This window comes from Pyrus communis, chromosome 16 (assembly GCF_963583255.1).
Source record: "Pyrus communis chromosome 16, drPyrComm1.1, whole genome shotgun sequence".
NCBI lineage: Eukaryota > Viridiplantae > Streptophyta > Magnoliopsida > Rosales > Rosaceae > Pyrus > Pyrus communis.
Window position 1 is genome coordinate 10,896,451 of NC_084818.1, and position 21,348 is coordinate 10,917,798.

The 21,348-nt window shown below is 35.6% G+C and overlaps 4 protein-coding genes across 4 annotated transcripts; 1 reads left to right on the top strand and 3 right to left on the bottom strand.

The window, feature by feature from the left end:
• Nucleotides 1-4,121: 4,121 nt before the first annotated feature.
• LOC137720652 (desiccation protectant protein Lea14 homolog) lies at nt 4,122-4,919 on the bottom strand. The gene is made up of 2 exons (XM_068459740.1): nt 4,768-4,919; nt 4,122-4,512 (listed from the first exon to the last, which is right to left on the bottom strand). The coding sequence occupies exons 1-2, from the start codon at nt 4,917-4,919 to the stop codon at nt 4,218-4,220; spliced, it is 447 nt and encodes a 148-aa protein (XP_068315841.1). The 3' UTR covers nt 4,122-4,217.
• A 4,064-nt stretch (nt 4,920-8,983) lies between these two features.
• Nucleotides 8,984-10,410, bottom strand: LOC137720651 (desiccation protectant protein Lea14 homolog). Its single transcript, XM_068459739.1, has 2 exons — nt 10,109-10,410; nt 8,984-9,401 (listed from the first exon to the last, which is right to left on the bottom strand). The coding sequence occupies exons 1-2, from the start codon at nt 10,318-10,320 to the stop codon at nt 9,161-9,163; spliced, it is 453 nt and encodes a 150-aa protein (XP_068315840.1). The 5' UTR covers nt 10,321-10,410; the 3' UTR covers nt 8,984-9,160.
• Nucleotides 10,411-14,870: 4,460 nt separating this feature from the next.
• On the bottom strand, nt 14,871-16,399 carry LOC137721345 (desiccation protectant protein Lea14 homolog). Its single transcript, XM_068460443.1, has 2 exons — nt 16,098-16,399; nt 14,871-15,521 (listed from the first exon to the last, which is right to left on the bottom strand). Exons 1-2 carry the CDS (start codon nt 16,301-16,303, stop codon nt 15,194-15,196), a joined length of 534 nt encoding a protein of 177 aa, XP_068316544.1. The 5' UTR covers nt 16,304-16,399; the 3' UTR covers nt 14,871-15,193.
• Nucleotides 16,400-18,478: 2,079 nt separating this feature from the next.
• On the top strand, nt 18,479-19,375 carry LOC137719501 (hevamine-A-like). The gene has a single exon (XM_068458551.1). The coding sequence runs from the start codon at nt 18,479-18,481 to the stop codon at nt 19,373-19,375; it is 897 nt and encodes a 298-aa protein (XP_068314652.1).
• The last annotated feature ends 1,973 nt before the right edge of the window (nt 19,376-21,348 follow it).

Below are 21,348 nucleotides of genomic sequence, written 5' to 3' on the forward strand. Positions count from 1 at the left end.
GGTGTTACCAGGTTACTAGGTTTGGCACATTGAAAGCTGTGTTTTATGATTGGATATTCGCAAGTACATTTTAGAGTTTGACATTCTGACGGTTGAACCACATTTACAATCAAGAAATTTATCTCTTTCGAGTATTTATGTCCAGATAGTCTGGTACCCAGTTCGGTGTACTTATACTCTCACGAATATAATTACCAAGATCGAACCCAGCGTCGACGATTTGTGAACTTCGAAGAAACTAGCAGCCTTATCTTCAAGCTTTAGAACCCGGAGGCCGAGACGTGTTCCTTCCTTGGTCGTAGTCATAAGATCAAGAGGTCAATCAACATATTTTACTCCCTGGCCGAACTCGGCCGACTAGTTGGCACGCCCCATGCACAACCGAATGACGTAGTTAGCTTATTAGTTACTCTGCTTGCGCGCCATGTAGGCTTGGTAGTTTTTAGAGTCAATAGTACCTGATGAAAAATGGTCACATGATGCACGAAAAACAAATGTGATTGAAAGATTCTCAAGATCCTCATAAAGAGGATCCAATGAAGATCCTCTCTCTATGCGCCACACCCCCAGGACAAAGTAAAGCAGACAAGTAAGAGACCCAATAAAAGGCCATAACCAGGTTTAAAGACAAACAGTGAGATTAAGGAGACTTAGAGCAAGGCTCTAGTCAACTCATCCGTCCGAACCCCTAAATCCAGGACAATAATCAGGGAGGACATGGAAGACCTTGAGTTCAAATCTCCTTTGTGTTGCATGTGTCTTTAAATTTTTTTTTTTTAATGGCTTGACATCCTTTGGAAAGTCTTTTGGCAAGCCATTGTTGGTGTTTCTCCTCCTCGGACTTGGGTGGTCCTCCAACGTCCTCACAGCCATTTTTCGGACTTCCACTGGTCCCAGAACCACCCAAGTCCCTTAATAGATCCACCTCTAAGCAAGTGCTTACTGGATAGGTGGTTCATTTATGAAACATGTGAAAAACATTTATTAAATGAATAACGCTACTAAAATTATACATGCAATTAGTAGGGATGATCAGTTTTTTACAGTTGGCTACATAAATTATCAGTGTTTATTATGTCGTCATGTCATCATTGTGTGGCTATTATGTCATATTTAAGTCATCAATATATGATTAATATACTGTCGTCACTACTAAAAATCGATCACTTTTACAACTAAATGTTAAAAAGATATTGTTCTAGATGATTGCCCAAATATTATATTGATTGTGATAGAAAACCCTCTCCAGAGTAGGGTCCCATCTTCTATGAGACAGGCTCATGTCCAACCTTTTGGGCCTCAAATTTGAAGTAATGGGATAAGTGTACGACATTTTACATAAGAAACAGAAATCAAACAAAAGGAGAGCATAATTTACATTGCTTCATTTCACACTAAGTATTCACATTAACTAGATTAATCCTCCCACTAGGGCTGGCCTAAGAATTTAGGGCTTTAGTCGAGCCTTTCAAATGGGGTCTTAAAGTTCTCTGACTCCCGACCTTTTGTATTGATATGTATAAAAAAAATCACTAATTACATGAAAAGCTCTATTTCTACATAAAATATCTTAAAAATTAATATCAAAAGAAGAAATATATGCAAACATTACTTAAATATTACACGTCTCATGTTTTTGGACGCAAATGTGTAAGACGCAAGTGTGTAAGTTTATGTAATCTAATTTTCTTAACCAATTATTTTTCGATTGATAAAATAGATAACTCATTTAATCTTTCTTGTGACATAGTTGATGGAAGATAATATTTGATCAACTTCAATTTTGAAAATTTTCTTTCTATAAAGGCAACTTTATTTGGTATAGTTAACAAAATTCTATAAGTAAAGACTCAAACTGTAAACTTCTTATTTGAATATATACAAAATTTGTAATATATATAGGAAACCTTTAAGGGAATGATCCCTTTTTTATTTTATTTATTTTATTATTATTATTATAAAAATGAAAATTAGTTGTAGGGTCTACACCACATCGAACTTTAATGATACACACAGTTTATTTTTCAAGTTGCACCTTATAGATCATCCTTGCAAAATATTAGCCAAATTGGAAACATGTAAGATATCTAATTGAGTTCAAAGAAGTTAACGAATATTTTGTTATATAAGAAACAATGAAATTTTATCTTGATAATTAAATATGCAAATGGTTTCGGATTGAATTGAATTTTTGCAATGATGACCTATGAATCGAGACTTACAAAATAGACAGTTCAGAACGTTAAAGTTCAATGTGAAGTGAGCCTCACACCTAATCCCTATTTTTTGAAAAAAAAATTGAAGATCCTTGTGCATAAAAAGCTTGTATGTATGTGTGTGTGTAATATTGAGGGCCCATCCGGGGTAGGGCCCTAGCTCTCCTACTTTAGCTACCCTCAGGGCCGGCCCTGCCTTCCACAGTCACGTTCAATCTCGACGACAGAGTTGCTGACCGCAGTTGTTTTAAGGGTCATCGTACTTGCGTGCTAAGACAGATCTCATGTTATCAATGTCTGATTATGTTCTCGCTAGAGTAACTACTCAACTTCGGCAGAGCACAACCGAACTCGTTTTGTTATCACGACCAAAGTCATATTCTCGTACCTTTTTCCGATTAGTCTGATATAAATCATCTTCGAGGTTAGAAATGTCTCTCAACTGCCCAAGTGATTAGCACATCCTTGACTTCAGGCGATCAATTTCCCGACAGACGTAACTAGGACCTAAACATGTTCTTTACGCGATCTAGGTTTTTGGTGTAACAAATATACGCAGTCTGTTTTGAAAAGATGAACTTCCTGGATTGCCTGCCTGGACAAACTAATAGTCAAACTGCAACCCATCCCCTCACTTCTTTTCCTCACCATCCCCACCATTTTCACGTTCCCGCTTACCTTCATATAGCTTTTCAAATTCAAAACCCCAGAGCCAATCTCCCCGCTTGCTCCGCCGCCAACGCCATCGCTCCACCAAAGCGCTCATCTCCTTGCTCCTCATCCCAATAGACCCTTTTGAAACTGTTGCTTCTCCAACTGTCACACCCTCATGTGATAAAAACAAAACACTCTATCATATTTAAGCCTACCCCAGTTCTCATTGTTCACCTTAGTTTCTTCCCTTAGAGTCATGTGTTGATCGCGGCCGGGGTTCCGACCACCATGCTCATATTCTCCACAGAAATTCCCGCCAGATTGACTTTAGGATCTCGGAATCGGAACACGGTGAGGCAGAGCACGCCAATGACTACACTTTGGAGGATGACAACTGTAGTGAAATCCCACAGCATTTGATTCTTCTTATCCGGGCAAGTGACTTGGGGGAAAATATTGGCACCACTTCTTCTAGATTTCTTGAGCCATGGGGCTGATGGAGTTGATGTTCCTTCATCTGACCACCCATGTTTGAGTTCTTTGATCGAGAGAGAATGATTTTTGAATGGGGATTTTTTGCGTTTCTTTTTTGGAGCAAAAAGTACCAAAAGTTAAAGATTTTGGGAAAATTCGTTGAAAAATAACGTGATCAGGACTTTGAAAGTTCTGCCATGGAGTCTGAAACCAGAGGAGGTGCTCTGGTGGTTCTGTTGGGTTTGGGTTTCTATTTGGACTTTTTGACAGCAGCCATAACGAAAGTCATAAAGACTCAAAAAACAAAAAAAAAAAAAAAAAAAAAAAAAATATATATATATATATATATATATATTTGATCTTAACTAAATGTGGATCCAAAAGACTTTTTCTCAAGTTTTTGTATTAGTGGACATGAGAGATATTATTGGTACTCTAAAAAAGTCATACTGCATTCTTCATAAGTATTTTAGTTTTAAATATAAAAAATTTAGAGTGTAAAGTGATTTTTTAAAGTGTCAATAACATTCTTCAATGGATATTCAAAATGTTATCTAACTCAAAACATCTATTTATATTTAACATCCATTCTTTTCGTGACAACCTCAAAATGACAAACATACGAAGGCCTTCAAACAATTGCGTTATGAGCATCCTGTGGGGGCGAGACATTCACCTCACAAGAGAGATAGAAGATAGATAAAACAGGGTATTGCAAGAGTTGCATCCAAGATTTCGCCTTACTAGAAGATTATAAATTGAGTATTAGTTCTGTTACAAGGAGAAACCCTTAAGACTCCACCCTCCCTCTTATAATTCTTTTACCAGATGTATAGGATGGGACCTATAATATATAGAAACTATATTTCATGTTTAAGGCACCAGCTGCTGAGGATTGATTTGGTCCAACAATTTGGAAAACAGATGAGAAAGCTTGAGTTCGCCCTGTTGGCATTGGCAAGGAATTGGTAAGGATACAACGTTCCCAATTACAGGAAACTTAATCTTGATACTCAAATCGATCTCATAGTTAATATCTGCATCTCCAGATATGTCCTTTGCGAAGTTTATGAACACTCTTAATGGCACCTTCACTAACACAAACATAATCGACTCTTCTCCGGGCTTCAGCGACGCGGCATCTTTCAATGTTCCTGTTAAGACCTCGCTACACCACACATGAAGTGAAAACAAACAACATATTCAAACGCGTATGCATTAAAAATTTCTGTATTGACATTATTGACATGTTATATATATTATCGGACATTTGACCTACTAACCATCATTTTTAAACAATCGATATATACAACTACTTTGTCATATTTAACACAGTTATGTGACGGAAATGGTACATAACAATTGTACACAAGAACGTCTCCAGGAGGGAGGATGTGAAAAGGAGATGTGGATCAAAACCTACCTGCCGGCGCTTTTGAATTTGAAAGAAGCCTGACTGACAGGGAGATAGAACTCAAAGGGGTTGAAGATAGATATCTCGAAGACGAGTTCTGTGGAGTCCAAGATTTGGTTCCCAAATTGAAGGCCTACAATAAGTGCAGATCTTTTCTTCATCTCAGCCAATCTCGATTCCACATACCCCTGCGCCTTGCTCGCTACATAGTTCTTGGCACTGCCCGCCAATCGTGACACGTTCAAATACCAAGAAGAAACGAAGGAGGCACTTCTTTGCATTTTTGAAGAAACGAAGGAGGCACTTCTTTGCATTTTTGAAGAAACGAAAGAGGCACTTCTTTGCATTGTTGCTGAAGGGCAAAAAACTGAATTTAAAATATTTAGTTATGGGACCGATTACTCTACTCCCATTCATATATATAGGAGTTGGTACATTTGTAGAACCTTTTGGCTTTTGGAGATGGGGCCAACCATGGTCCTTTTCTTGCATTTCTTCCTTGTAAAGTGTCCCGAAATATAAGTAAAGAACTGGGTTCCCTCTTACTTCCCTCCAAAAATATAGTTGGTGTTCTTTAAGTTCATCATATTGTGGAATCAGATATATGTTGTGGGAGACCTTCCTTGTTTAATATGGTCATTGATTCCAAATTATTATCCCTTTCCCCTGTCATTGATGTCGTTCCTGTTCTGTAATTCCCTTGTTTTTGCTTTGGTCAAACTTGTGGATTGCCCTAGTTAGGGCATTCCTCTTCACGTATTGCGTTCCAGAGTCAAACCCTCATCTTTCTTGGTGTATATTATGGCTTGTAATGAAAAAAAATATATGATTTACTTGAGTTTCACGTTTATCCTAGTAATTTTTGTCATTGCATTTTCGTCCTTTTAGTTTTAACAGTTAAACTGTTAGTTCGATCATTCAAATGAGGCAGACTTTCACCACACATGTTTTTCAAATGAGTATACGTGCATAAAAATTGAGGAAAAATTCAACCAAGGGCATTATTTGATAACTATTGTATGTTAAAGTACACACAATAGAAGTTATAGGATAAAAGAGATCATGAACGGTCATCCTTGAAAGATTTTGGAATATCATAAATTTGAGAAAAACTCTTGATAATAAACGGTCTTCCTCTTTACTCGTAAGTGAAAGATCTTAAGTTTGATTTTCACCAAATGTAAATTTGAACTACACTATTACCAACCCCATTATAAGGCTAATCCATCTATTTCTTTTTAATGTAGATAATATTTTTTTTTTAAAATACAAAATACAAAATTAAAAAAAAAAAACAAAAAACAAAAACGAAATAGTTATCGCCATGTCCACAAGTTAAAGTATTAGACTAATTAAAAACACGACAATGCGACAAAAGAAATGATGTGGACATTTCGAGTGTAGTAGTAAACTAGAGTTCGAAAAAAAAAAAAGTGACCCTATTGCTAAAATTGCCTTTTTTTCATCTCAAAAAAAGAAAAAAATAGGTGAATTATACAAAACTACCTCAATTATGGATCGCATCACAATCTTATCTCTCATATTTTAAATATTACAATACCATACCTCAAATTATGAATTATTTGCAATGTCAGATCTCCATTAATGATTCTATCAAATTGGTAGTTAAGTAATGATTTGGCAAATTAGAGGACCCATATATTTGCTAGCGTGGCAGCCAACTCATGCCATTATAAATAAATAAATAAATCATTTTAAAAAATTAAAATTTTTACGTGTCAAAAAATAAATAAAAAAGAGTGGGCCCCACTCTCTTCAAATTCACAAAATCCATTGTCTTCTCCGACTGCAATCCGCCATCGCCAATCTCCCCTCTTAGTCTCCGACCTCCCCAAAACCCCACTGCAGATATTGACCTACCTTACACTAAATCTGTCATTGAAAAAGAGTGGAATTAGCTAACCAAAACCTTAACCATAAAAAAAAAAAAAAAAAACCCACTGCACAATTTAATTTCTTGAAATTCACCCAAAATCTCAAGCTTTCTCCACGGACCACCATGAAGTTTTTGATAAGTTTCCTTCTTTTTTCCCTGCTTTGCATCGGGTTTTCTCAGAAGACCTTAAACTCCACCTCCTGTCGCGGCCGTTGATCTCGAATACCTGGAAAACACCAATACCCACTTCAAGGAATTCGAGGATGAGATGGGTTTTGGGGATTCGGGTTTGGGGGTTTGTGGTGAGAGTGGCGTAGAGGGCTTGAGGGAGAGTTTGGGGATTGGGTTGGTGTTGGATTTGGGATTGAATCTAAGAGTGGAGTGGGAGAGAAGAAGGGTTTCGATTAAGGGTTTGGTTTCAGTTTGAATTTAAGGTTTCGTTTAAACGGAGGCGTGGGAGAGAATGGTGGAAGAGTGCAAGGATTTGGAGAGTAATGCAAGAGAAGAAGCTGGCTCCGAGCTTACCGTACGCTAAGGCGGTAAGATGGGAGGTCAGCGAAGGCAGAGGGTAGGTCAGAGAAGACAGTAGGTTTTGTGTTTTGACGGGGGAGGGGCCCACTTTTTTTAATTTAACTTTTGACATAAAAAATTAAGAAAAATGAATGAAAATAACTTAAAAAGTTTTAGTTTTAATAAAAAATCATGTTATGAGTTTTGTTTAATAATTAGTACAAGGTCCATATTAAAGTAATCCAATTAAAAATGTCCTAATTATAATAAATTATGATTTATTAACTTTATCCCTAAATTTCTTAGGTTGAGTTCTAATTTTTTGTCGTCATTGTTTTGCAGACCTTCTTCTTTTTCTTTGAAACAAAAATATAGATCTTCATGCTATTTAATTTATATTTTGTATTATTTCATTGAAATGTGATAGTCGTTATTATTCATAGTGTATTCGAGGTATTGTTTTTCAATTTTTCTTTGTCAGTGGAGTTCATCGTTTGTTTCTCTATAAAATAAATTTGAGATCTGCATGCTATTCAATAATAACGACGAATCACAGTTTCTGAACTGTAAAAATAAACTGTTTTTGGATTTAAAGTAATACTGTTTTTAGAATCTAAGTCACTGTTTCTGAATCCAAATGAAATAGACACTTTGTTTCTTAAATGTAAGCTAGAAAAGAAATAGTAAAATTCACTATATTTGGATTCAAAGTAAAATAAGCACCATATTTCTTAAATATAATCAATTTCTTAAATATAATCACTTGATGCATGAAAGAAAAGAAACAGTCAAAGGTTAAAACATAGACTGTTTCTGGAATCTAAGTCACTATTTCTAGAATTTAAGTTACTGTTTCTGAAATTTAAGTCACTGTTTCTGAATTTTGGTTGTTTTCTTTCCAGATACAGTGTTTGTTTGTACATAGACAAAACAAATACTACATCTGAATTTTTTTTTTCTTGAAACAGTGTTATGTTTTGGGTTCTCCAGAAACAGTTATATTTTGTTTTTTTTTTTTCCACACTTTTTTCGCTTGTTTCTGCCATTAAACTTCTTTGAACTTGTTTCGGCATTTTTGTTTCGATGAATGCTTCCTTTTTCAACTTTGATTTTGTTATTTTTGAAATGGAGGAATTCGATTTGATAGGAAGACATAGAGTTATTATGATAGTTTCGTGCTGGGTTGAGGTTGGTGAATAGTCAGGATAATATCGAATCATTTAAGGATATTTACAGAATGTAGATTTGTAACAGGTTGGGCTTGTAAGTTTAACTCGTGGACAATAGTTTTGGATGGTTTTTTATTAAACTTTGAACCATTTTGGTTAAACAGCATTTTGAGATGGTTCTTGGTTAAATATTTGTTTGCCCAAAGCCCTTTTCATTAAAACTCCCAAAAAATTATTGTTTTAAATTATATATATATATTTTTTTAATGACACAGTTGACTACCACATCAGTAAATATATGGACCCTTTATTTGCTAAATCATCACTTAACGATTAATTTGATGGAATCACTAACGAAAATATGACATTATAACATATTCCTAAGTTGAGATATAATATTGCAATGTTTAAAATATGAGAAATGAGATTGTAGTACAACATATGAGTCGAGATAGTTTTGTGTAAAGTTATATCATCTTACAGAGATAGAAAGAACAAATGCAAGAACACACATAAAGCTACTTTATTCCCCTTGATTTCTACTACTTAGATTTCAAAACAGTTAGAATTTCATTGTAAAATTAATTAGCAATATAAATAATAACATAATTATTTATAATTATATGCAAGATCATTTCTTTTCCCGACATAGAATTTACTTTCTTCAACTTTATTCCCACCGTTAATATGGTAAACATAATTAAATATCAAAACATCATTAGCACCACCCTAATTCCTCATCCATTCCATAATGAAGTTATACATATATCAAGAAACAACAAAATACAAAATAGCAAAAGTTATTGCATCTGAAAAGACATGGTGATTAGAAGAGGGTGGGAAGCTTGAACTCTCCCTTCTTGTTGAGTGGTATGGTGAAGTTGCCGATGACAGGAAGGTCAATGGTGAGGCCTATGTCCAACTCATAGTCAAAGTCCCAATCTGCACCCAGATCCTTTGCCAATGTCACCAATATGCTATGTGGCACCTTCAATAGCACCTCCAGCACAGTTATGTCACTTGCCTTTAGTGATCCAGGGTCCGGTATAGTCCCCGATGCAATCTCCCTGCAAATATACACAAAATCAAACTACAAATTGAGGGAAAAAAAGGTCAAAACGCTTTTTTGGTCCCTCTAAGATTCACAAAGTTTTCACTATCATCCATGTACTTTCAATTAAATCCACAAGTTTTATTTTATTTTGAATAAAAAAAACGATATTTTAAGCTAGTCTAAATTAATGGGAAAGGGGTTTGCGCCAGGACGAAAAGGGAAGGTCCTACACACAATATCAATCCACCACCTGAACTTTTATTTTTTATAAAACAAAACTGGATAGAGATTAAACTAAATCACACCATGACTGTTAATCCAGTATCAAACTCAATCGTACCTAAAACTTTATACTTAAAGAGAACTGCAACACAAATGACTTTTCAATTGCATCAAGTTTAATTCACGTAGTTTGTAAACTCTTCTCACCCGAGGAAATTTGCAAACTACGTACTGTTCCAACCCGAGGACATTTGTCTATTTCTGTTAGTTTCTTGCGACGAAATGGTCAAAAGTAAATGTTAGGGCAAACTTAACGGATTTAGCACAAGAAATCAACAGATGTTAAAATGTATGTCCTCGGATACAATTCGCAAATTACAAGGATCAAATTTGACACAGCAAAAAATATATGCACGAAAGCGGAACTTCGTAAAAACAACATGACCTAATTAACGCCAAGAACCCAATTGAGCAGTGTTAAAAAGTGAGAAATGGAACCTGTTAACGCTTTTGAGGGTGTATTTGATATCACAAATGGGGATGGAATGGCTGTAGGGATTGGTCACGGACACCTTGGAAAGGTACTCCACATGGCTCAAGCCCATCTTCTTGAAATCAACATCTGTGACTTCTGCTTCTGGTTTCGCCACATTTGATATCTTATCTGTGACAAAGTTCTTGGCCTTATCCATGAAACCTTGCTCGGCCATTTTTCAAACGCAAACCTACAACCAAAAAATGAAAGATTTTTGATCGAATCCAAGAGAGATTTCAAGACTTGCAGGCTTATTGATCGTTTGAGGATTTCTCAGATATATTTATAGGGAGGTGGTTGTCTGTTTACTACGTTTGTGACGCGTGTCAAGGAGGTCGGTAGTTGAGGACAACTGAGGATGTACGTGTCCGCTTGATGCAGGAAAGAAACGGATTTGAATCTTATCCGGATCCAAATTGTGGGATCTAAGTGATTCTCACATCTTAACCTTTAATCGTGTATCGTGTGGTTATAAATCATTTGAATTTTTTTATTTAAAACAAAAATAATACCTGATAAAAACTCACCGCATGATATATAATGAACAATTATGATGTGAAGATTCCTATAATTTCAAAATCCAAAAGAAACAAGAAGATAGATTGTCTGTCCTCCTGTTTGATACCCTTCCCATCTCCTTATATTTTGTGCAGTCACGGTTAAGTTATATTAATATTTTATATTAATATTTTTATAATGATAATAAGATAAAAAATAATAAAAATATAAAATGTTGACGTGGCTTAATTCTGAGCGCACAAACCGAAGAGTATGAGAAGGACATCCAAATCTGCCTCCATGAAACAAAGGATCCGGTGAAAAGACTAGATATTTTTTTCGGTCGACTGAAAAAACAAAAAAACAGATAAAAATTTATGCTTACACAGTTACACTTGCATACTAAAAGTTAGGGTTATGTTGTCTCTTTTTTGTCTCTGTTTTCCACATATCAAGATTCTCGACGGTGGAGAGTGGCACACAAACAGAAGCCCTAATTATAGTTTCTTTTTTTAATGATAATAATTTACTCTATGTATTACGAAATTTCAATGGTATTTTTTATTATTTATAAAAAAATTAGATGAAAGTACCCTGAAAATAGAAATAAATAATTGTTTCCATAGAAACTTCTTTTCTAACGAAAATTGGTTGTTGATGCAAATCCAAGCCGTTCATATCATTCCATTCGTTATTATCTTTATTACTATTACCGAATATCCAATGACAACCAATTTATTCTTTCATACCATTAGGAAAAAGAATGATATTAATTTACCTTTCTATGCTTGTGCTCGCATTATACAAGGGCTTAGTTGAGTGACATTTATGCCGGACAAAAAAAAAAAAAAATAGTGATCACTTAATACTACCAGACCCTAGTATTTTTTCACTTGTAAGTGAGAGAGTCTTAGGTTCAATTCTTGTTAAAGCGAATTCGAACCAAATAATTATGGTTAGCTCATTCGAAGGCTTATTTCCCCCATCTCTTAAAGTAAGTGATAGCATATGAATTTAAAAAAAAATAAATTAGTGATCGCTTTTGATTAGTTAATTAAAATGGTCAGATATCGTGAATTAATGAGTCACCAGCACGATAGATTAAGTTTTCGATTCCCTTTTTATAACTAAAAACAACGACACCAATTTATTCAACTAAAAGTAATTGTGATTGACGAAATTGTGATTATAGTTTTCTATCCTACGAGAAAAATTTTGCGGGCGTGAATACCTCGTCCATCTGTGGAAGCTATTTGTTGAGACTTAAGCTATCATGACTTCTATAAATGTTGGTTTTCGAAGAAATACTTAATTGCGAAGCTGAAGAAATGGAATGATCATCGAAGTATATGTCCGTATTAGAGTTTAGTTTAGTTGAAAAAGTAATTAAATTTGCTAAAATTGGTATTAGAATAAGATGTTAAAGTAGTTTTTAGTATGTCATGCTTTTTCTAACAATAATCTAGTGATATTCCTCTTCATTTGTTAGTGAGAGGTCCTAGGTTTGATTTTCGTTTTGAATCACATTATAATGGACTATTGTGAGGCTCAACTCACTGTTCTTTTTCTTATGTAAATAGTATCATTTGTTAAAAAAAAAAAATTAAGAAAATGCAAAATGAAGGATAAGTCTTGATGGGAGCATCAAATAAAACATCTTATTTTTCTCGCTTTTCTTTCTCTTGTCGATTGGTTTGTAGGGATTGACTACAACCAAAACAATAAGCAGATAAAGATGAATAAACCAAAAATATGAACTCTGAATTAGTCACATTGTTGAGTTTTACGGCTCAAAATTAGGTTTGTATTACTTATTTGGTTTTGGTGTCTTATTTGGTTTTGGATTTTGACTTCTTAGTTGGTTTCCTTGGTGGAGAGATTTTGTTAATTACCTATTTGATTAGGATTTGTATTTGTATTTACTTCCTATTAGGATTCTTATTGGAACCTAAATCCTATGTACTGCTATAAATAGGAGCTTAGGGTTATTGTATTTTGTGTGGCTCATTCGTGTGGCAATTTGGTGAGAGTCAATTTGTGAGTTTGTGAGTTAGAGAGCAATTTGGGAGAATCTTCTCCGTTTGTTTGAGTTCTCTACTCATTTGGTTTAGGGTTTGTATATTGTCAGATTTGGGTTGTGAGAGTTTAAATACTCTTTTGTAATCTCCATTTGTTTAGTGAAATTCCTCGTCATGCTTCGCTCATGGACGTAGGCTTTACGCCAAATCACGTAAATCTCTTGTGTTAGTTTGAGATTCTTTGTTTTAGCTTTCACCTGCGCATAAAAGTACAATAAGTGGTATCAGAGCCTAGGTTTCGGCTTGGGCTTTGCTTGGCAGTCACTATGAAGCCTTCTATGTCGTCAGTGAAAGTTGATATTGAAAAGTTCGGCAACAATGACTTTGGTATTTGGCAATTGAAGATGTGTGCTTTGTTAGTTCAACAAAGGCCTTTAAAAACGCCAAAGGGTGTGAAAGCTTTGCTGAATTCATGGACTAATGAAGAAAAAAAAGATGTTATGGAGCGGGCACTTGGAGCAATCATGCTGATTTTATCGAATGAAGTCTTGCGTGAAGTGGGTAACATCAAATATGCACCGGAGTTGTGGCTAAAATTGGAGAGCTTGTATATGACCAAATCCCTTCCTAAACGGTTGTATTTGAAGAAAAGTTTGATACTCTTCGTATGGATGAATGTACGTCAATTCATAAGCATGTTGATGAATTCAATAAACTTATGATGGATTTGAAAAGTGTGGACGACCAAATTAGTGATGAGGATTATGCGATAACTTTGTTGTGTTCTTCATCTCCTTCGTATGAACACTTTGTCGATACCATGCCATTTGGTAGAGAAAGTCTTAGTTTGGAAGATATTAAAGTCGCTTTGAATTCTAAAGAGCTAAAGAATAAAGTGACTGACACACAAGATGGAGCTTTGGTAGTTCAAGGAAGGAATAAGGAAAGGAGCAAACTTGGAAAGAACACTTGTCGCTATTGTTATAAGGAAGGTCATTGGAAAGTAGATTGCCCTAAACTCAAGGGCAAAAAGAAGCCGTTTGATAAGTCTTTTGCTAGTGTTGATGCAAACATTGCAAACGATCGTTGTTCTGAACTCCTCTAAAGGTTATGTAAAAAGGTGGAGCTTGGTACTCAAGCTCTTTGGGTGGAGTGCAATTCGCATTTTTTGTTTGGCTGTTCAAGCTTTAGCTTGGATTTTGTTTCATATTTGTTAGTTTCCATAATGGAATTTATTGGAGAAGGTGTTGGAGGAAATTTCAAGTTTGAAGACTTTTGGATTTTTTGATTCTAGGTGGAGATCAGTTTCAAAAGAATTTGGTGCATGTTTGCGTTTGTATTTTGGTATACCAAATATGAAGTTTGTGTTTGATTTGGAAATTTGCTAATTTCTCGCCGAGGTGGAGATTGCTGAGTTTTACGGCTCAAAATTAGAATGATGCAAAAATTAGGTTTGTGTACCTATTTGGTTTTGGTGTCCTATTTGGGTTTGGATTTTGACTTCTTAGTTGGTTTCTTTGGTGGAGAGATTTTGTTAATTACCTCTTTGATTAGGATTTGTATTTACTTCCTATTAAGATTCTTATTGTAACCTAAGTCCTATGCACTATAAATTGGTGCTTAGGGTTAGTGTATTTTGTGTGGCTCATTCGTGTGGCAATTTAGTGAGAGTCAATTTGTGAGTTTGAGAGTTAGAGAGCAATATGGGAGAATCTTCTTCGTTTGTTTGAGTTCTCTACTCGTTTGGTTTAGGGTTTGTAATTTGTGGGATTTGGGTTGTGAGAGTTTAAATACGCTTTTGTAATCTCCATTTGTTTAGTGAAATTCCTCGTCGTGCTTCGCTCGTGGACGTAGGCTTTATGCCGAACCACATAAATCTCTTGTGTTAGTTTGAGATTGTTTGTTTTAGCTTTCACCTACGACGTTGATATTAGTATTTTATTAGAATTCGCTTCCATTTGCGCATAAAAGTATAACAAGTCGCTTAGAGCATCACCACCAATAGAAAAGTAGCAAGCTGGAGATGATTTTATATTTATCAACTATGAATTACTGCATCCTCTTTAATTTATTTGTATTCTAAGCCTTCTTTCTAGTTATTGGATGAAAGAGATGAAATAATAGAATTAATAAAGAAATCCTATCTAAAGGTAAAAAAGAGTATGAAAATCACTTAGTTTTAAATAATAAGAAGACTTAGAATCACGAAGTAAAAAGATAAATGCATGAATATAAAACAAAAAGTACATCTGAAGCAAAATTACAAGGGAAAGATGAAAGGGTACCGCATGAAATTAACCAATTCAATGCCGGGAAGAAAATGCTCATCCACATGGTACAAATTAAATCAAAATTCTTTTTAATCTCAAACCTAAGCACATAACATAATTAACCAAACTGCTCTTACATATTCAGCCATTCAGGACAAGAATTCGATTTTCACCTTTCTTTTTCTTAAGATAAACTATGTGCTCTTACATTTATGACGAGAATTCGACTTTCAACTTTTCTCGCTTTTTAATCAAGTCATATCTACTTTGAAGTCTCCTTTTTAGTCTCTTTGGAAGCCTGTTTTAAAGCTTCCTCCTTTGCAGCTTCATCCTTTGAACCCCAAATGACTTCAGATAAGGTGGGAAGCTTGATTTCGCCCTTCCTATTGAGTGGTATGGTAATGTTCCCAACTAGAGGAAGGTCAATGATGAGACCCAAATCCAACTCATAGTCGATGTCCCAATCCGTGGCAATGTCCTTTACCAATGTCACAATAATACTGTGCGGCACCTTCACCGGCACCTCTAATACAGTTGTGCCACTTGCCTTTATCGAGCCAGGGTCTGGCATGTTCCCAGATGCAATAACACTAATTCACATGTATACATACAAATCAGAAGAAAAAAAATCAATATACATCAACCAAATGTTTGGATGGACAATTTCAAATCAAGAAAAAAGATTTCCCGCACTTTTTTCTCCTTCTACACAAGTCGATTAAGTCTCTTTTAATTTATTCAATCTAAAATCTCGAAATAAATAAAGGCATGCATGAAAACGAAGAAAAAGTGGGTATGCAGAAGTTCCTTTCCTAAATCATATAATAATCATTTTACAATTTTCCGTAAGCCTATCTACCCTTAATTAAATTTTGAATTTGCGGATCAAACTCAAGACTCATGTACAACTTTACTCGAAAGAATGTCCAGTTTCAAATCCAAGCTCATTTCAACAGAGTTTCGGGTTTGATCTCATTTTTTGATAAATTTAGGGTTCAATTGTGATCTCATATTTCAAAACCGAAATCCCCTAGTTGGTTTGATTTGTAGAATTGGAAAATTTACAACTTCATAAAGAGGTTTCAGTTTTGATCACATTCGTTGATTTCAAAAAATCACTAGTACTGAAAAAAAAATATATGTAAAGGTGAGAGGTGAAAACTAACTTGCCAATGCTTTTGAGGGTGTATTTGATCTCGCAGATGGGGATAGGATGTGGGTAGGGATTGTTCACAGCGACCTTTGCAATGTAATCCGCAGAGTCAAAACTCACTTTCTTGAAATCAACACCTGTGAGACTTGCATCAGGCTTCGGCACATTTGCTATCTTTTCTGCGACATAGTTTTTGGCCTTGTCCACCAACCCCGACATTTCAAAGGTGGAGATGAAGAAATTAAACAAACCAAGAGATTAGCCAAAGAAAACAAAGATGAACAAAAGAGTATAGATTGATTTAGACAAGCCTTGCGGCCTTGCTAATTGAGATTTAGAATTTCACTTGGGGTTATATATAGGAGGTGCATTGCTTAATTAATTTGTGGTTTTCCCACAATTACCTTAATTATAATCATATACGTGTTGGGATTATATATTCCTTATTTGGACATCCGTGATTGGATAACATGGATGCTTTTTGGTTTTTTTTTTTTTTTTTTTTTTTTAATGGTAATATTTGTCCATTTGATTGAGGTACGTTAAGACTGATCATTGCTGTGAGTCAGGTCAAATGCAGCATGTATGCTACACCAGACATTTTCTTCTTTGTTTCTTACAATTTGATTAACTTAGGATAATACTAGGGAGATTAAATTTGTAAATTAAATTTTGAAAACTAAAAAAATGAAAGTTGATGATTAGTTTGTTACTTAAACGTTGATAAACGTGCTCATTCCTATTGGTGTCAAATAATTTAGTTTGCAAATTTAATTTTTAAATTTAATATCCCTAGTATTACCCTATCAATTTATCTTGAAAACATCGGAATACAATCCAATCGGAACATGCTGTGACATATTCGTCCACTTTAGTAATAATTACGCAACATATTCGAATTCCTAAAGAAGTATCGAAGAGAGTGAATTTGATACGTATGCTAAATATTCCCTATGCAAATTCTCTTTTTGGACTTACTATTGTGTGATAAATATTCGATGATGTAGAACAAATAGCAAAATAAATCGAAAGAGATGGACTGTTGGGAGACAAAATGATGTAGTGGGCATTTGTCTATTTGGTGTCCGAGTCTTAAATTGGGCCCATGATACTTTTTTAGAGAGAGAGAACAACGTTATGAGTTACTCATAGCTTTGTCATGATAAAGTCATGATATACAATAGATTTTGACCATTCGGGATCGTTTCAGTCTTTAAAAAACAAAATGTTACCATTCAACCTTTGTTAAGGAATCACAAATTCATGATAATATAATATTGAATCCACATGAATTTCTTCACTCTAAAAAACAAAACAGGCGTGGAGAGAAGAGACGAGTGATATGGTGTTAAAGATTGGCATGTCAAAGTCACACGACCGGCGGAAGGGTTATTCCTTTTACAAGGCGAAGGTTTGGTTTGGTGAGCACTTCTGCCAATGGTAAATAGAGAGTGTGACATCTGTTTCAATACCTCGTCACAAAACATGAAAGGCGTGAGAAAGTTGTATTTCGTTCTCACAATATCAACTTAAAAAAATAAAAAATCAAATGTATTCGTGGAAAAAATACATGGGATGTTATGTATAGGCAATATTGGATTATGTGGTCAACGAGGATTGATTGAGTTGGTAAGTATCATTCTCTTCGCTAAATCAAGACCTAAGTTCAAGTTCCGCTGCCGAAAATCCCTCCATAAGTACAAATGCCAAATGGAAATATCATATATAGAAAACTTGTTAATTACGACCTAGAGAGGAATTGCATTTGCTTCAAAAGAGAGAGATTAGATTTTACAATTTGACATTATTTCCACAACGTAGAGACAGAATAGTATTCCTGGAAACGGTACAATGTAACAAATTTGCAGGCGATATTGGATTATTTGGACATTTATTTTATTTTTTGAAGCATCCGTTTGCATTAATCCACAACCATTTACATCACAAAGAGACATATATAGAAGAGAACGAAAACTGAGAAATATTTTCTTGACAAGGTGTCTAGCAACACCGTGACTGAATTTTTATTATTGTGTCGTTAAATTCATACTTCACCAATATAAATATTTGTCTGACAAGAAAAGTCTAGTCTAACCAAAAACATTATTCGGGTACCATTAAGCACAAGCAGATGTTACATACATATGATGCCGCAAATATGTGAGATTAACTCTAATCTAATATATGCCGTCTGCGTTAATCCGCAATATTGTAATTTGATACAATGGTAATAAGTGACTTATCAGCCACGCACTCTTCCACAAAAGCACAAGGTGTTGCAATCACTATGGAGTCAAATTTCTCTCATAAATAGACAATGTTTTCTCTAAATACTAGAAGCAAGTAGTAACAAAAAAAACATTGGAGCTAGCTAAGCAAATTTTCTAGTGCAGAATGGTACTACCAAAGTTAGCAATTTCATTAGCACTCCTCATTTCAGTAAACCTATCAATACAATTTGGAGCTGAAGCTGCAGGCATTGCCATTTACTGGGGACAAAATGGGAATGAGGGTACATTAGAGGAAACTTGTGCCACAGGCAACTATGAGTATGTTATCATAGCCTTCCTTCCAACTTTTGGCAATGGCCAGACCCCCATGATCAACCTAGCCGGGCACTGTGATCCGTACACGAGTGGCTGCACTGGTCTGAGCTCCGACATTAAATCATGCCAATCGAAAGGTATCAAGGTCATTCTTTCCATCGGAGGAGGAGCGGGGAGCTACTACCTTACATCTAAAGAGGATGCTAGGCAGGTAGCAACTTATTTGTGGAACAATTTCTTGGGGGGAACTTCTTCATCTCGCCCACTTGGTGCCGCTGTTTTAGATGGAATTGATTTCGATATTGAGGGAGGAACACCCCTACATTGGGATGACCTAGCAAGGTTCCTCTCTGCTTATAGCAAAAAGGGGAAGAAAGTTTACTTAACTGCAGCTCCTCAGTGCCCTTTCCCTGATGCTTGGGTTGGAGGTGCCCTAAAGACAGGCCTTTTCGACAATGTTTGGGTGCAATTCTACAATAACCCTCCTTGCCAATACTCCTCCGATCTTAGCAACCTTGAAAATGCATGGAAGCAGTGGATTTCGGACATTCAGGCGACCAAGATATTCCTAGGACTCCCAGCTGCTCCTGATGCTGCTGGAAGTGGATTCATTCCTGTGAATGACCTCATTTCTAATGTGCTTCCAGCAATTAAGGGTTCTCCCAAGTATGGAGGGGTTATGCTGTGGTCCAAGTATTATGATGATCAAGACAAATATAGCTCTTCGATCAAGAGCCATGTCTAAGATTAATTTGAATCACAGACAACTGTAGTTGTCTGTGAAGTTTGTACTGTACTTATACATGTATCGGTATATTATGCATAAATATATAGAATTTGGTTTTTCTGATACTTGTGTTCCTTCCTTTTCTTTAAGATTAAACATCTGTATTTTGCATAAATATATAATGTTGGGTGCCAAGCTCTCTAAATAGTGAGAGAGCCACAAAAAATTATCAGAAGTTAATTCATTGAAAATCACAAAATATTGGGCTCGGTTGCTTGAGGTCCGGTCCGCTTAAATACTAATATATATGGTGTGGTTCCTTTGGCACTTGAGGAACAAAAGTCCTTTTGAACAGGATTTTGTCCCACTGGATCCTATGTATGTTGTTAATTACTGCCTTCTTGAAAGAAAGGTTTGAGGCTAATGGAGTTTCCTTGCTCAAGCCTCCACGAACCCGTGCCTTTTATTGTTAAGAACCTCCTCCATAGAGCTAGGTAAAACTTCATGTCGGCAGGTGTTGTAAAGGGCTAGTTTTATTGAAGTTCGCAGAGTCTTCAGAAATTCTCCAAAGCAAGAGATTGCGGGTTTTTGTGCGTTTGTCGATGTGAGATTCTAATTGCTGAAATTTGGGGTTAGGGGTGGGTAAACGGGTCTTGGACCCACAGGTAGGGGCAGGTACAAGCGGGTCGAGATGGGTACGCATTACTACAAAAGAGGCTATCACTGGCGGTGTAAAAGCTGACAAGAAACCCCAATTACTGTCGGATTTTTGGTAAAAATCCAACATCAAATTGTGCAATGTCGGATAGGGGAATCGACACCACTGCTAGCATCACGAAAAGGGTATTGACGTCGGTTAGTCCCTTAATCCACCACCAAGAAGCAAAGTAATATAAAATAAAAAAAGAACAATAGTGTCGGTTAAAAGTGACATCGAATATTACGTCAGTTAGAAGCGACATTGAATTCTGACATGATGGCGGTCCTGACCGACATCAAGTAACAATTAAACAATTAAAATATCAAACCTATTGTCGGTCTTAACCTTCAGTGATTAAAAATCCATACCTAAAAGGTTCCTAGTTCCTACATCAGCCTTTCTCTCCCTTTCTCTCTCCTTGATTCTCATCATGTTTCAATCACTTTTTCTTTCTATTCTTTTTTCCTTTTGTCAATTTTTTCTTCAACTATATCAATTAAATTGCCTCTTTTTCATCAATTGAATATGATATGCTCGACGATGGGGTTGCAGACGCAAGGCAAGCTGGCTGCAAGCTTGTGCCAATTTCACTTATGCTTGATTGCCACCAAAGATTTTTCATCAGATATAAAGCTCTGTCTAGATAACTATATTGTAAGTAAATTGATAACACCAAATAAACTTCAGAGAGCCCGATTTGAAAAATAGCTATACCTGAGTCTTTGATAACACATCCACATCAAAGCCTTTGCAAGTTGTTGCACATTTAGAAAGCCTATGAGGGATTTCTCTAATTAGCTTTGCTTTTTTTGTAGTTCAGTTCTCTCTTGATTGAATTAATTGATCGTTTAGTTGTCTCTTCAAATTCTGGACATCGTGCTTATAGTTCTCAGTTAAGACCTGGAAAAATTTGATAAGTCAAAACCACACATAGAACTTAAGCAATAAATAGAAAAGCAAAGGTCAGGGAAACGGAAGAAAAATAGATGAAAATTAGACTGATAGGAGCTTCGTCACTTAGTGGGGAGTCATTTGAAGGTAATCAAGGTCAGTTATGAAACCTTTGTTCATTTTCAACCATGTGTCTTCATCAACCACATTGCTAAAATCATATGGAAAAGGGCTAAAAGCATATGGAATGGGGAGTGTTGAAGATATCCCCTTGAGAGAGAGAGAGAGAGCTGAGGGAAGGACAAAGAGAAGGGGAAGGGACCAGCGACGCGAAGAAGAATGGCGTGAAGGGAAGAAAGAGATAGGTTTTAAGTAGGGATTCAACGTTTCAAAATTCGAC

Excerpts from the sequence above, each read along its gene's own strand:
- LOC137720652 (XM_068459740.1), bottom strand. The coding sequence starts at position 4,919 with ATGAAGAAAAGATCTGCACTTATTGTAGGCCTTCAATTTGGGAACCAA. Across the intron at positions 4,513-4,767 it reads AAATTCAAAAGCGCCGGCAG|CGAGGTCTTAACAGGAACAT; the intron begins GTAGGTTTTGAT and ends TGTGTGGTGTAG.
- LOC137720651 (XM_068459739.1), bottom strand. The coding sequence starts at position 10,320 with ATGGCCGAGCAAGGTTTCATGGATAAGGCCAAGAACTTTGTCACAGAT. Across the intron at positions 9,402-10,108 it reads ACCCTCAAAAGCGTTAACAG|GGAGATTGCATCGGGGACTA; the intron begins GTTCCATTTCTC and ends GTATATTTGCAG.
- LOC137719501 (XM_068458551.1), top strand. The coding sequence starts at position 18,479 with ATGGTACTACCAAAGTTAGCAATTTCATTAGCACTCCTCATTTCAGTA.
- LOC137721345 (XM_068460443.1), bottom strand. The coding sequence starts at position 16,303 with ATGTCGGGGTTGGTGGACAAGGCCAAAAACTATGTCGCAGAAAAGATA. Across the intron at positions 15,522-16,097 it reads ACCCTCAAAAGCATTGGCAA|TGTTATTGCATCTGGGAACA; the intron begins GTTAGTTTTCAC and ends CATGTGAATTAG.